This window comes from Oryctolagus cuniculus, chromosome 7 (genome assembly GCF_051225735.1).
Source record: "Oryctolagus cuniculus isolate XC-2025 breed Fujian yellow rabbit chromosome 7, ASM5122573v1, whole genome shotgun sequence".
In the NCBI taxonomy this organism is placed as follows: Eukaryota; Metazoa; Chordata; class Mammalia; order Lagomorpha; family Leporidae; genus Oryctolagus; species Oryctolagus cuniculus.
In genome coordinates this window covers 122,403,448-122,418,874 of record NC_142873.1, presented here as the reverse complement: position 1 = coordinate 122,418,874, position 15,427 = coordinate 122,403,448, and the positions used below count along the sequence as shown (strand labels likewise).

The 15,427-nt window shown below is 42.0% G+C and overlaps 1 protein-coding gene across 2 annotated transcripts in view; it reads left to right on the top strand.

Annotated features, from left to right (window-relative positions):
- RNF11 (ring finger protein 11) overlaps positions 1 to 15,427 on the top strand; it is a 49,292-nt gene that overhangs the window by 16,118 nt on the left and 17,747 nt on the right. The window contains exon 2 of one of the 2 annotated variants that reach the window (XM_089300708.1): positions 8,876 to 9,013. The exons of the other annotated variant lie outside the window; for it this stretch is intronic. Within the exon in view, the coding sequence (XP_089156834.1) occupies positions 8,876 to 9,013 (138 nt within the window). The remainder of the gene's footprint in view (positions 1 to 8,875; positions 9,014 to 15,427) is intronic. 2 annotated transcript variants of the gene reach the window in all.

Genomic DNA, 15,427 nt, shown 5'->3' with positions numbered 1-15,427 from the left:
TTTTAGTGGTTTTAATTTGCATTTCTCCAATGAGTGCATTGATTGAGAACATTTTTGTATGCTTGTTGGCCTTTTATATATTGTCTTTATGAAGTCCTGCCCGATTAAAAAATGTTTTTGGAGGGAGGCAGTGAGACAGACAGACAGATCTTCCATCTCCTTGTTCATTCCCCAAATGCCCACGACAGCAAAGACTGGGCCAGGCTGAAACCAGGAATCAGGAACTCAGTACAGATCTCCTGTGGGGGTGTCAGGGACCCAAGCACTTGGGCCATCACCTGATGCCTCCCAGGGTACACATTAGCAGGAAGCCTGAGTTGGAAGCAGAGTTGAGATTGAATCCAGGCACCTCAATATGGAATATAAATGTCCTAAGCAGCATCTTAAGTACTGAGCCAAACACCTGCCCCTGTTCATCCATATAAAGTACACGATTTAGTGGTTTTTAGTATCTTCATGGAGTTGTACAACTATTACCAATCAATTTTAGAATCTTTTTAGCACCTCAGAAGAAATCCTATAGGCTTTACCACTCCCCATTTTACCCACCTTACCCAGTAGAGTGAATCCAGCAGAGGAAGAAGATAACTGGGATGAAGTACTCTATACAGTGATAGCTGAAGTGTTGAGACTCCTTTATAATGATATGGATCTTCTAAAAATGTCTCTAATCATACAATGGTGGGTTTCATATGGCACAAAAATGTTTCACTACATTGATAGGAATACTCATATGTATGACATGTTTTGTCAGTTGAGAATCAGTGCCCCCTCCCCCAACCACACCCTTTGTCATCAAAATTCTGAAGTTAGCAAATTGTTTTGTTGCCATGTCTGCTTTCCTTTCTTTGGTTGGTGATTTCCCTTTTGCTCTAGGTGATTCAAGACTCTGTCTAACCTTTCTCCAATTAAGTGATGGTATTTATCATTAATTTTGATGCCTTAGTACCAGTCAATAACAGCTTTATTTCAGTATAATATGGATGTGTTTTATTTAGTATTACCACTCTAGGTGTTTGTATATTTAACTTTAAGACCATTTCCCCTTCTTGCCCCCTGCAATAGCTGAGGGGCTTGTTCAGAAAAATCACTATTTTAATGGGATATGTGTCTCATACTCTGTGGCTTTCATATGAGACCAGAAGCTGTCAGGTCTTTTCTTTGTCCTATCAGTTAACTGTTCTAAGACCTTAAGTCAGTGGTTCTCAACCAGGGTGAATTTTATCTCTGGGAGACATTTGACACTGTCTTAAGATATTTTAGTCAACCTGTGGTGGAGAAGAGTGTGCTAGTGGCAGCTAGTAGAGAAAGGAATATTACTGAACATCTCCTCATGCACAGGTAGCCCCTTACAACATAGAAATATCTGATCTAAAATGTTAGTAGTGCCTAGGTTGAGAAAACCTTTACCAAGCAAACCCTTTGCCATTCTGACTGACCTCAGGTTTTCAATTAAGTTCCTGTTTCTTCAGCTGAATATGGGGATGACTGTTGGCAAAGATTAGTATATGAAGACATTTAGTATCTGGTACACAGTAGTAGATACTCTGCTGTTTTTTCATATGTCCTATAATGTACTCCTTTCTTTCGATCATCATGATTTTGTTGAGATTCTCCTGTCCTATGTCTTGATCTATTATCGCTCTAAATCACTTACATGTTATAGAAATTCCTGCACTTCAATATCTGAAATACATCTCCTAGACTGCTTCTTAAAGTTTTCTCTTTTTTTTTTAAAGGTTTTATTTATTTGAAAGATAGTTTGACAGAGAGAGAGAGGGAGAGAGATCTTCCATCTGCTGGTTCACTCCCCAGATGACCACAATGGCCAGGCTGGAGCCCGGAGCTGGGAACTTCTTCTAGGTCTCCCATGTGGGTGCAGGGGCCCAAGCACTTGGGCCATATTCTGTTGCTTTCCTAGGCACAGAAGCAGAGAGCTGGATTGGAAGTGGAGCAGCAGGACTCACACCAAAGCCCATATGGGATGCCGGCCGGCATCACAAGTAGCAGTTTTACCTGCTGTGCCACAACTCTGGCCCCTCTTAAAAGCTTTTGATTTTTGATTATGAAAATTATTATCATAATATTGCTGGAACAAAATGTTATTTAAATACATTATTTTCTGTTTTCAGTGAATTAAAAATTGGTAAGGAAGGTAGGCCAAACCTTAAGTGTGTCAGTGATTTACTGTTTTCTTTGATCAGAACCAGTAAACTCTACATGAAAGATTAATAGATTGTTGAAATTTTCATCATCTACCACTAATTGCAGGTTGGTGTTAGGTATGAATTATAAGTTTTGGTAGTTGGCTGAGGCTTATTAGTGACCTTTTTTGCATGCATTTTCCAGCGTATAGATTGTACACAAGTTGTGTTTGTGCTTAAGCATCTTAATTTTGTGATATTTTAAGTTATTTTTAAAAATTTATTTTCTACCAGTTGTTCATTGCTGATATTTAGAAGCACATTTGATTTGTGTGTGTTCTTGTAACCTGCAGCCTTACTGAATTTATTCTAGGAGGTTTTGGTTGAAGTCCTTGAGACTTTTTAAATAGAGACATGACTAGTAGCCTGTTTTATTTTTCACAGATTTATTTACTTTTTGCAAGAGTTACTTATTTGAAAGAGAGAGACATTTTTCATCTACTGGTTCCCTCCCCAAATGTCTGCAACTGCTGGGGCTGGGCCAGGCCAAACCTGGGATCCTAGCACTCCATCTGGATTTCTCATGTGGGTGTATGGGCCCAAGTAGTTGGGCTATGTTCTGCTGTAGTGCAATAGCCGGGAGCTGACTAGGAAGTGGAGCAGCCAGGACTCAGAGCTGGTGATCATGTGGGATGCCAGCATCACAGGTGGCAGCTCAACATGCTGCACCCAAACACCAGCATCTAGTTGCCTATTTTTAATCATATTTTGGGGTACATTTTTGTAAAACACTAAAATCCAATTTTGAGTGTTTAATTTTGTGACTGATCTTCAACTAAGTCCTTTTTCAAGCTTTCATAGCTCTTTTCATTCTCACTCCTTCCCCCAGAAGTAACTGAAACACTGACTTCTGAGCATATCTTCATCTCATTTGATTAATTCAAAATTATTGGAAAAATAAGTTTATTGTGGAGGTAGTAGAATTGTGCATCCAGAGTCTTTTGAATTCTTTAGAACAATTTGTGTTAATGAGTGAAATCATTCTGTTTTATTCTTCCATCTGTTTTTAAAAATATTTTCTCAGGTAGTTCATTTATTAGTGTGTCTGTGGTTGTTTCTTTTAAAAATTTGAATATTAAAACCAGATAATCAGGCTATGAGGAAATCATCATAATTCATTTGTGAATAAACTATGTGGAGTTTAGAAAATGTAAGCATTTTGAAGTTTGGCACAAATTTGCTCAAGTGAATAAAATAAATTTTAGCAGGAAATTCACATGTGAGAGTTGAGGAAGAAAGACCTTTTAAAATACTAACACAAAGGGCAGGCATTTGGCTTAGCAGTAAAGATGACTGTATCCCATATAGGTTTATATTGGTAGAGAGCTGGATTCAGGAGCCAGAACCAGAGTCAGGAATCCAACCCAGGTTTTCCATTGTAGGACTCAGGTGTTTTAATTGCTAGGATAAACATTAGTTCCGAAATCTAGGGTCTTAAGCTCAATATAGTCTTTAAATTGAGGAGTGTTAGGATTGAAGTCTACAGATAGTTAGAACTCCATCCAGTATAATGTATTTCTTTAATAATCTTATATATTATATTTTATTCATTCAAAAATACTATCTGAGAAGGGATACCTAGCTTTTATCAGACTGCCAAAGGTTTCCTTGGCACAAAAAAGCTTAAGATAAGAACCTGAGAAGCAGTCTCTGAGTTTTAGGTCATGAAACCCATATTGGTGCCAGAAACCACAAAGCCTGTGGGAGTTTGAGCCACAGAGTGGTGATAGGTATATGGTATAGGAATTCACTTGAATTTCGTGTTGCTCTGCTGTTAGGTATGTCATCAGAGTGCCTTAAGATTAATTGGGAAGTGCAGCACTGTGGTGTAGCAGGTAAAGCCACTGCCTGCTGTGCTGGCATCCCATGTAGGCACTGGTTCGAATCTGGCTGCTCCACTTCTGATACAGCTCTCCACTATAGCCTGGGAAAGCAGTAGAAGATGGCCCAAGTCCTTGGGCCCCTGTACCCAGGTGGGAGACCCAGAAGAAGCTCCTGGCTTTGGATCAGCACAGCTCCAGCCATTGTGGCCATCTGGGGGGTAAACCAGCAGATGGAACATCTTGATCTTGATCTCTTTCTTCTCTTTCTCTGCCTCTGCCTCTCTGTAGGCAGAGGTTACTCTATGAATACATCTTTAAATACATAGGTTACTCTATGAATACATACTTCAAAAAGAAAAAAGATTAAATAGCAGGGCCGGCACTATGGCATATTAGGTTCAGCATCTGCCTGTGGCACCAGCATCCCATATAGGCACTGGTTCGAACTCCGGCTGCCCTACTTCCAGTCCAGCTCCCTGCTGATGGCCTGGAAAAGCAGTAGAAGATGTAAGAGGCCATGTGGGAGACCTGGAACAAGCTCCTGGTGCCTGGCTTTGAATTGGTTCAGTCCCAGCCTTTGAGGCCATTTGAGGAGTGAACCAGCGAATGGAAAACCCTTCTCTCTGTCTCTCCCTCTCTCTATAACTTTGCCTCTCAAGTAAATAAATAAATCTTTTAAAAAAAAGTTTAAGTAGCATGAAATGGGGCCATTTTTAAAAAGTGACATTCTGAAATTTATTGAGAAAATTAACTCAAAGGACAATTTCTTAGTGATGGCTGAAAAAATTTTGTTACAAGGAAAACAGCTGCAGCATCTCAAAAATTGCTAAGACTGTTGTGGACTTTCAGACTTTTTTGGCAACTCAAATTTTTACATTATTTATCTATTCATAAAAATGGAAACACATGTATATAAAGTGGAAACAAGTTTCAAAAAAGCATTATTGAACTTTACTGTATATGAAATGTTCTTTTTTTTCTTTTCCTAAAGACTTATTTATTTGAAAGGCAGTATTACAGAGAGGAGGGAGGGAGAGGTTTTTATCCATTGGTTTACTCCCCAAATGGCAGCAGTGTCCAGGGCTGTGCCAGGCTGAAGCCAGGTGCCTTGAACTCCATCTAGGTCTCCCATGTGGGTAGCGGGGGCCCAAGCACTCAAGCCATCTTCCACTGCCTTCCTGCATTAACAGAGAGCTGGATCAGAAGTGGAGAAGTGGAGACTCCAACCAGTGCTCAAATGGGGTGCTGCCATCACATGCAGCAGCTTAATTCACCTTGCTACAATGCCACCAGACCCAAAGTATTTTATTTTCTAAGAAGTGTTAAGTGACCCTCCAAAACTAATTTCATAACCCATAATATAATAGGTCATAACTTTCAGCTTAAAAAACAATATTCCAAGTTACAGCGTCAAAAAGGTAAGATTTTAAAAGAAAAATATCTTTTATGTCTAAATCTCAAAGGAGATCTGGAATCCAAACTAGCTTTCATAAGAGCGTTTTAATGAAGTTTGTATGCTAGGAATTGCTGTTAACATGGCTGTGCCAGAGCTTTAACATTTATTTATTTATTTTTTAAAGAAACTTTGGGGGCTGGTACTTTGGTATAACAGGTAAAGCACCACCTGCAGCGCTGGCTTCCCATATGGGCTCTGGTTCTCCCACATTGGTGCAGGGGCCCAAAGACTTCGGCCATTGTCCACTGTCTAGCAGGGAACTAGATCAGAAGTAGAGCAGGCCGGCGCCGCAGCTCACTAGGCTAATCCTCCGCCTGCAGGGCAGACACCCCAGGTTCTAGTCCTGGTTGGGGCGCTGGATTCTGTCCCGGTTGTTCCTCTTCCAGTCCAGCTCTCTGCTGTGGCCCGGGAGTGCAGTGGAGGATGGCCCAAGTGCTTGGGCCCTGCACCCACATGGGAGACCAGGAAGAAGCACCCAGCTCCTGGCTTCAGATAGGCACAGCACACCGGCCATTTCGGGGGTGAACCAACAGAAGGAAGACCTTTCTCTCTCTCTCTCTCTCTCTCTCTAACTCTGCCTGTCAAAATGAAGAAGTAGAGCAGCCCAAGGGTGTGGGGGTGCAGCAGCGCCATGGCTCACTTGGTTAATCCTCCGCCTCTGGCCCAGCATCCCATATGGGTGCCGGGTTCTAGTCCCAGTTGCTCCTCTTCCAGTCCAGCTCTCTGCTGTGGCCCGGGAGTGTAGGATGGCCCAAGTCCCTGGGCTCCTGCACCCACATGGGAGACCAGGAAGAAGCACCTGGCTCCTGGCTTCAAATAAGTGCAATGCCGGCCATGGCAGACATTTGGGGAGTGAACCAACGGAAGGAAGACCTTTCTCTCCATCTCTCTCTCTCTCTTACTATGTATAACTCTACCTGTCAAAGCAGCTTAACCTGCTACACCACAGAGCTGCACCCTCAAAATTTTTTCTGCCTTAATATTTAATTTACTTTTTTGAGATAACACATTTCAAATTTACATTATAGTCAAAGGCTTACTGGCTGTTCTAAATAAAGAGTTCAACAAATAAAAAGTAAAGAGACCAGAGTCCAACAGGAAAATAGGCAAGGTCCATAAACAATAATCAAATGAAAATATGTTAAACTCAAAGTAAATTTCAAGGTAGTCACAAAATCATGGAAACTACAGTATATAATTTCTTTCAATTTGTTTGACAAAGTTTTAAAACAAAGTTTGACAAAGCACTGTATTTGCAAAAACTTATACACATGGGAATTCTTTTTTATTCCCTTTAATTTCAGCTTCTACCTATAAAGGAGAGCATGTGATATTTATCTTTTTGTGTCTGGCTTCTTCCACTCAATGTCTCTTAAGGATTTTGACCTTTATCCTAATGCAGTGGAAAGCTAGCCACAGAAGGATTCTAGGAGAGGTTGGGAAGGATGTGATTAGGTGAATTAGATTTGCATTTTAAAAAGATCTCTTGATGAGTGTGTGATTATACAAATTAAATTCGTATTTTTTTTTAAGATTTTTATTTGAGAGATAGAGTTACAGAGAGAGAAAAAGGTCTTCCATATGCTGGTTCACTCCTCAGATGGCACAATGGCTGGAGCTGGGCATATCTGAAGCCAGAGCTTCTTCCAGGTCTCCCACGTGGGTACAGGGATCCAAGGGTTTGTGCCATCTTCCACTGCTTTCCCAGGCCGTAAGCAGAGAGCTGAATTGGAAGAGGAGCAACTGGGACTCCAACTGGCACCCATAAGGGATACTGGCTCAGCAGGCGGAGGATTAACCTACTACGACATAGCGCTGGCCCCTTAAGTTTGTATTTTTTTCTATTTATTTTTTAAAGATTTATTTTATTTATTTGAAAGAGTTACAGAGAGAGGTAGAGACAGAGAGGTCTTCCACCTGCTGGTTCACTCCCCAGATGGCTGCAACAGCCGGAGCTGCGCCAATCTGAAGCCAGGAGCCAGGAGCTTCTTCCGGGTCTTCCATGTGGGAACAGGGGCCCAAGTCTTATGCTTTCCCAGGCCATAGCAGAGAGGTAGATCAGAAGAGGAGCAGCGCCCATATGGGATGCTGGTGCTTCAGGCCAGGGCTTTAACCCACTGCACCACAGCACCAGCCTCAAGTTTGTATTTTTTAAAAGATTTATTTGTCTCTTTAAAGCCAAACATCCTACATCTTTTTATTTACTTTCCAGTTGACCACCAATAGCCAGGTCTGGGCAATTCTGAATCCAGAACCTCTGATGTGGTGGCAGGGACCCAGGTACTTGTGCCATCTTGTACTGCCTTCCTAGGGGCATTAGCAGGAAGTTGAATTGGAAGCTGAGTAACAGATTCAACACTTCTGTGTGGGATGCCTGTGCTGGAATGACTTAACTCACTGTACCACAAAACCAGCCATAGATTTGCATTTTTAAAAAATCTTTCAGAAAACAAATCTCAAGAAACCAGTAGGTGTTACGGGAAGGAAGCCATAGCATTAGCAGAGGTGAGAGATTACTAACTAGGGTGTTGGCAGCAGAGAGTTATGGATAAATGCTGTTGCTATTTAAGAGACAAACAGTGGAACTTAGTAATGGATTTAGAAGATTTGAACATAGAAACTTGAAGATTGGTTGGTGAGAAGATTGGTGGTGAAGAGGTATAGAAATGGTGAAATAAGGGAAGTTAAAAGGGAATTTGTTTTTAACGAGAAAGATTGATCATATTTATAAGCTGATGGGAAGGATCCAGTAAAAAGAAAAGGTAGAATAGAGAGGGCAGCAAATATATAGGATTAGGTTTCAGAGAAGGAAACTAATTCAAAATAGAAATAATAGGATTGGCCTACATAAAAGAAGGCAAAGTCCTTATTAAGTAATACATTCTTGTGATCACATTTGTAAGTGTACAGATGAAACATTTATTGTCTTCCACCCACTCAGTTCCACATCCCTTGGGCGACTGATGTTAATGGGTCCTTCAAGAGATTTTACATACATGCAAATGTATATAAAATACAAAGATCATCCCCCATTCCTTTATACAAAAAATAACCTACTATACATCTAATTCTGCAATTTTTTTCTACTTATTGTACTTTGAAGATGTTCCCTATCTGTGTATAAAAAGCTTTGTTCTTCTCTAAGACTGTGCAGCGTTTGTTGCATGTACCATTATTTAACCAATTTGTTTGATGGATATTTAGTTTTTACCATTGTTTGCCAGCTCCTCTGTTTTAACATGATAAAAAAAAACTATACATATGCTCAGAGCTGTAGGTTTGACTCTTAAGAAGTTAAGGCTGGAGCCGTGACTTACTTGGTTAATCCTCTGCCTGCGGCACCGGCATCCCATATGGGCGCCGGGTTCTAGTCCCGGTTGCTCCTCTTCCAGTCCAGCTCTCTGCTATGGCCCGGGAAGGCAGTGGAAGACGGCTCAAGTGCTTGGGCCCCTGCACCCGCATGGGAGACCAGGAGAAGCACCTGGCTCCTGGCTTCGGATTGGCGTAGCTCCGGCTGTAGCAACCATTTGGTGAGTGAACTAACAGAAGGAAGACCTTTCTCTGTCTGTCTGTCTGTCTCTCTCTCTCTCTCTCTCTATCTGTCAAATAAAAAAAAAAAAAGGCCGGCACCGCGGCTCACTAGGCTAATCCTCCGCCTGCGGCACTGGCACACCGGCTTCTAGTCCAGGTTGGGGCGCCAGATACTGTCCTGGTTGCCCCCTCTTCCAGGCCAGCTCTCTGCTATGGCCCAGGAGTGCAGTGGAGGATGGCCCAAGTCCTTGGGCACTGCACCCGCATGGGAGACCAGGAGAAGCACCTGGCTCCTGGCTTCGGATCAGCATGGTGTGCCGGCCGCAGTGCGGCGGCCATTGGAGGGTGAACCAACTGAAAAGGAAGACCTTTCTGTCTCTCTCTCATTGTCCACTCTGCCTGTCCAAAAAAAAAAAAAAAAGTGCCGCAGGTTAAAGCCCCAGCCTACAGTACTGGCATCTGGCTGCTCCGCTTCCAATACAGCTCCCTTTTTTTTATTAAAAGATTTATTTATTTATTTGAATAAATAAATACATGAGAGAGGAGAGGCAGGGGGAGGGGGGTTGTCTTCCATCTGTTGGTTCACTCCTCAATTGGCCACAACAACCAGAGCTGCGCCAATCCGAAGCCAGGAGCTTCTTCTGGGTCTCCCATGCGGGTACAGGAGCCCAAGGACTTTGGCCATCTTCTACTGGTTTCCCAGGCCATAACAGAGAGCTGGATTGGAAGTAGAGCAGCCAGGTCTCAAACCAGCGCCCATATGGGATGCTGGTGCTTCAGGCCAGGGTGTTAAACCTGCTGTGGCACAGCGTCGGCCCCAATACAGCTCCCTTTTAATGCTCCTAGGAAAGCAGGGGAAGATGGCCCAAGTCCTTGGGCCCCTGCACCCATGTGGGAGACCTGAAAGAAGTTCCTGGCTCCTGGCTTCAGATTGGCTCAGCTCCAGCAATTGCAACCATTTGGGGAATGAACCAGCAGATGGAAGTCCTCTCTTTGTCCCTACCTCTCTCTGTCATTCTTTCAAATAAATAAAATAAATCTAAAAAATTAAAAAAAAAATGTTAAGGGTCCCAAATAATGAGTTCAGAGAGCTGGGGTGTGGAGACTTACTTGGTCAGACAGGGAGGAATTCTTTCTTTCACCTAGGAAAATAAAGCCTTTTCAATAGACCAAGAAGAAGAAAGGAGCCATTGAACCAAAAAATTGGGGTTAATGGTCAGAAGAGTTCTTGAAACAGCATGCTTTTTGTCATTCAAAAGTCACTTGGAAGTCACCTTTTGATAGAGTAGAAATATCTCTACATTTGGTAGCCTCAAATCACACTGTATTTAAGGTTAAAAGGAAAAAGGAAAGTTAAATGGATCTGGTTCATCTATAGGGCCAAAACTATGTAAACATCATAAGAAAACATTACTGCCTACTTTCCAAGGCATTACAGATTTCTCCCATTGTTTTTCAACCAGAGAAAAATTTAATCCAAAGTAGAAAAGTTGAAGCCTGAGTTTATAAATTTGCAGAGTAATATAAGACATTTTTAAGTTTATAATGTTTTCAACTTTGAGTATGTGATGTAACTAGCACTGTTAGGTACTGTGTGCCAAGTGTAAGATCAAGCAGGAAATAATACAGAGTCCAAGACAAGAAGATGTTAGAGGAGGCTTGAGGTGGGAGAACTGATTTTTGGATAAAGTTGTTGGAGGAGTTTCATGAGAGACTGGGCATATCAAAAATCAGACTTCCTTATCCTCTTGAATTTAATCAGCATCAAAACGCGAGGATTCCTTTTCAGTTACCCAAGTTCAAATCAGTATTTCTTTATATTAAAAGGCCAGACTTTTAAGAACATGTGATGTCCCTTTACATTATAACTCTTGGAAATTTGACAGAACAGATGTGACAGAATCACAGCTATTTTGTAATATCAGACTGAGCCAGATTTTCATTACTTCTGGTATACAGTTTATCATTGGATTTTTTTTATTTGACAGAGTTAGACAGTGAGAGAGAGAGAGAGAGAAAGGTCTTCCTTCTGTTGGTTCACTCCCCAAATGGCCGCCACGGCCGAAGCTACACCGATACGAAGCCAGGTGCCAGGTGCTTCTTCCTGGTCTCCCATGCGAGTGTAGGTGCCCAAGCACTTGGGCCATCCTCCTCTGCCTTCCCGGGCCACAGCAGAGAGCTGGACTGGAAGAGGAGCAACCAGGACTAGAACCGGCCCCCATCATTGGATTTTTTTTTTTTTTTAAGAATTTACTTCTTTATTTGAGAGACAGAGCAACAGAGAGAGACAGAGACAGAGAGAAAGGTCTTCCATCCGCTGGTTCACTCCCTAAATGGCCACAACAGCCAGAGTTGAGCCAATCTGGAGCCGGGAGCCTCCTCCATGTCCCCTATGCGGATGTAGGCAGGGACCCAAGCACCTGGCCCATCCTCCACTGCCCTCCCAGGCCATAAGCAGAGAATTAGATTCGAAGAGGAGCAGCTGAGACACGAACCTGTGCCCTTGTGGGATGCCAGTGCCACAGGCAGAGGGCCAGTCTACTATGCCATAGCACTAACCCCTATCATTGGGTTTTAATGTTAGAATGAGCATGATTTGTTTACTTCAGAAAGATTATGAAATTTCTTAAATATCTGTGCTTTGATTTTGTCTAATATGATAAGGTGTAAAAAACAAAGCTGACTTGCATTGATTTGCATACATTTGAATCCCCAGTTACTATTGAAACCAAACATTTTTTTAGCTGATAGTAGTTCCCTAAGTGCAAGGAACTCTCTAAACAATGATAGAGTAATTCAATATGGTTTTTTGAATTTATTTTTTGTTTATTTGAAAGGCAGAGCAATAGAGAGAGGAATATACAGAGAGGGAGTCAGGGGAAGGAAGATTGTCCATCCTCTGATTCACTCTACAAATGGCCAGGCCAAATCCAGGAATCAGGAACTTTCTCCAGGTTTCCCAGATGGGCAGCAGGGGCCCAAGCAATTGGGCCATCTTCCACTGCTTTCCCAGGCACTGTAGTAGGGAGCTGTGTTGGAAGCGGAGCCCCCGGGTCTCCAACCAGCACTCTGATTTGGGATGCTAGTGTCACAGGCAGTGACTTAGCCTGCTGTGCCACAATACCAGCCCCTCACTGTGTTTTTTAAATGGGGCTAATGCATTTCCAATTTTGTATGAATCTGAAATACATTATGTAAGTAAAGGAAGGGTCAATGAAGGAAGCCAGGCACAAAAGATCGATTCCATTTATTTTAGAGTGAAAACAGAAAGATGTGTGAATATATTGAAATACCACTAATTGCTCACTTTGTAATGATTTTAAAAAAAAATTTTTTTAAAGATTTACCTGTTTATTTGAAAGGCAGAGAGAGAGAGAGAGATCTTCCATTCTCTGGTTCGTTTCCCAAATGGCTCAACGGCTGGGACTGGGCCAGGCTGAAGCCAGGAGCCTGAAACTCCATCCAGGTCTCCCATGTGGGTGGCAGGGGCCCAAGCATGTGGGCCATCTGCTGCTGCTTTCCTGGGTGCATTAGCAGGCAGCTGGTTTGGAAGTGGAACAGCTGGGACTTGAACTGGTACTCATATGGGATGCCAGTGTCACAGTCAGTGGCTTAACCTGCTGTGCCTCAATGCCAGCCCCATGAGCCACCTACCTTTCAAAGCAATGTAAGACTCAGCTATAGGGGCCAGCACTGTGGCACAGCTAATTGAAACCCCAGCCTGCAGTGCTGGCCCCTGCACCTGTGTGGGAGATCCGGAAGAAGCTCCTGGCTCCTGGCTTCGGATCAGCTCAGCTCCGGCCATTACGGTCATTTTGGGGAGTGAACCAGCGGATGGAAGACCTATCTCTTTGGCTCTACTTCTCTCTGTAACTCTGTCTTCAAATAAATTAAATCTTAAAAAAAGTAGATAAAGCTAAAATTAAAACTAAAGACTCGGCTATAATGGGTGGAAGCTCTAGCGCATGCGCACTCTTTTTCTCTGTCACTGTCCTCTTCAAATAAATAAATCTTAAAAATACCTATATTAAGTCATTTTGTCAGCAGAGTTAACCTTTAAGTCCCAAGTTTTCATTTCTGTGAATATTTCAACAACATAATATTTGAAAATTACCGGAACTATCATATTTACAGCTTAAATTAAATCTTTATAGGTGTCCTATATATAGAATGCTGGGACAGAGGCTGATGCTGTGGCACAGTGGCTTAAGCTGTGGCCTACAGTGCCAGTATCCCATATGGTGCCGGTTCAGGTCCCAGCTACTCCACTTCCAATCCAGCTCTCTGCTAAAGGCCTGGGAAAGCTGCAGAAGATGGCCCAAGTTCCTAGGCCCCTGCACTCACATGGGAGACCCGAAAGAAGCTCTTGGCTCCTGGCTTCAACCTGACACAGCCCCAGCCATTGTTGCCATTTGAGGAGTCAACCAGCGGATGGAAAATCTCTCTGTCTCTCCTCTCTCTCTAACTCTTCCTTTCAAATAAGTAAATAAAACTTGAAGAAGAAAAAAAAAAAAAAAAAGAATAGGGATGATGATGTAACAACTAAATAAAAAAAGTGATGGGTCATAATAGGTTAAATATCTATATCATGTATATATATATATAGTGATTTGATTTTTTTCATTTTCTGTTCAGCTTACAAATTGGGTATTCTAATGATAACTTCAACTTGATGACACCAACTTTGTAAACCTACTTTATTACAAAATTAGTAATTGTATATTAAATAACATTAAATAGAAATAAAAATAGGGCCAATATTGTAGTGTAATGGGTTAAGCCATTGCCCGAGATATGTGCATCCCACGTGGATGTCAGTGTGAATCCTGGCTAACCCACTTCCAGTCCAGCTCCTTGCTAATGCTCCTGGGTAAGCAACAGAAGATAGTTTAAGTCCCTGGGCCCTTGTACCCATGTGGGAGAACTGGATGAAGCTCCTGGCTTTGGCCTTGCCCAGCCCTGCTATTGCAGCCATTTGGGGAGTGAACCAGCAGATGGATGAGCTCTTTTCTGTCTCTCCCCCTCTCTTTGTAACTCTGACTTTCAAATAAATAGAATCTTTAAAATAAAAACTAACCATGGGGCCGGCGCTGTGGCACAGTGGGTTAATCCATTGCATCCCATATGGGCGCCAGTTCAAGTCCCGGCTGCTCCTCTTCCAATCTGGCTCTCTGCTGTGGCCTGGGAAAGCAGTAGAAGATGGCTCAGGTCCTTGGGCCCCTGCACCCACATGGGAGACTGGGAGGAGACACTATAACATATATGTAATAGAAACCTATCGTATTTTCCATCCTTTTCATTCTCAGTGTTTTTATAAACGTTTTCTGGCTACCTCTTAGTCTTCAGGGTTATTTTTTAAAGTCATTAAGTATGTTGTATTAATATTGTCCTATACATTTTGGTTTTTTATTTCTTGATATTTCAAAATACATTTATTGAGTCATGGTCATAGTACTACTTATGGTAGAGGTGAGGAGATGGTCTGGTGTGTTTCTCATCTGAGAATTATGCCAAGAGATTTTTATGAAAAAGTAGTATGCTGGCAGTTTTATTTTCAAAATAAATAACTGGTGGGCAGGTATCCTTGCATAGAACATCTTTTCATTTGAGTTCTTAGAATAATAGCACTAATCTTTTGTTTTACTGACATTTGGAGTATTAAGATATAACTCTCCCTCCCTCACTTCTTTTCTTCTCCTACATTAAGCAAAGTACAGAAACCAAAATAAGCTTGAAGACAGATCTTCAAGGCTGAACCCAGTTTTTCACTTTTAGAAATGTAACTGTTAACACATAGTACAATCTGAGTTCTCTAATTTTTTAAGGCATTTTACACTGGTTTAATATAATTCAACCTTGACATCCTGTGTCTAAAATAATTTTTCATAACTGAAAGCACAGGTGACTCCCCAAAAAATTGAACATTGTTAAAATTAAAAACTTGTTCTTCAGAAGGCACCATCAGGAAAAAGATACCCAATAGAAGGTGAGAAAATATCTGCAAATTATTTTTCTGATAAGGAACTAGTGTCTGTTATAACAAATACTTACACAAAACTCATTCATAAAAAAACCAACAATTGTGGGAAAAGATTTTTAATATCATTTGCTTGAAGGAAAATGCTACTCAAAGCCAGAATGAGATAACTGTATTCCCACTAGGATAGCAGTAATCAACAAGATAGGGGTGGGTGTCGTGCTGTGGCACTATGAGTTATACTGCGGCTTGCGACACCTGCATTCTGTATGTGAATGTCTAGTTTAAATCCAAGCTCCTTTCCTTCCAATCCAACTCCCCTGCATCATGGACGACAGCAGATGACGACCCAGTAATTGGGTTCCTGTCAACTTTGTTTTACCTGGGTGGAGTTGGAGGCTCCTAGTTTCAGTCAGGCCCAGCCCTGCCTGTTTGG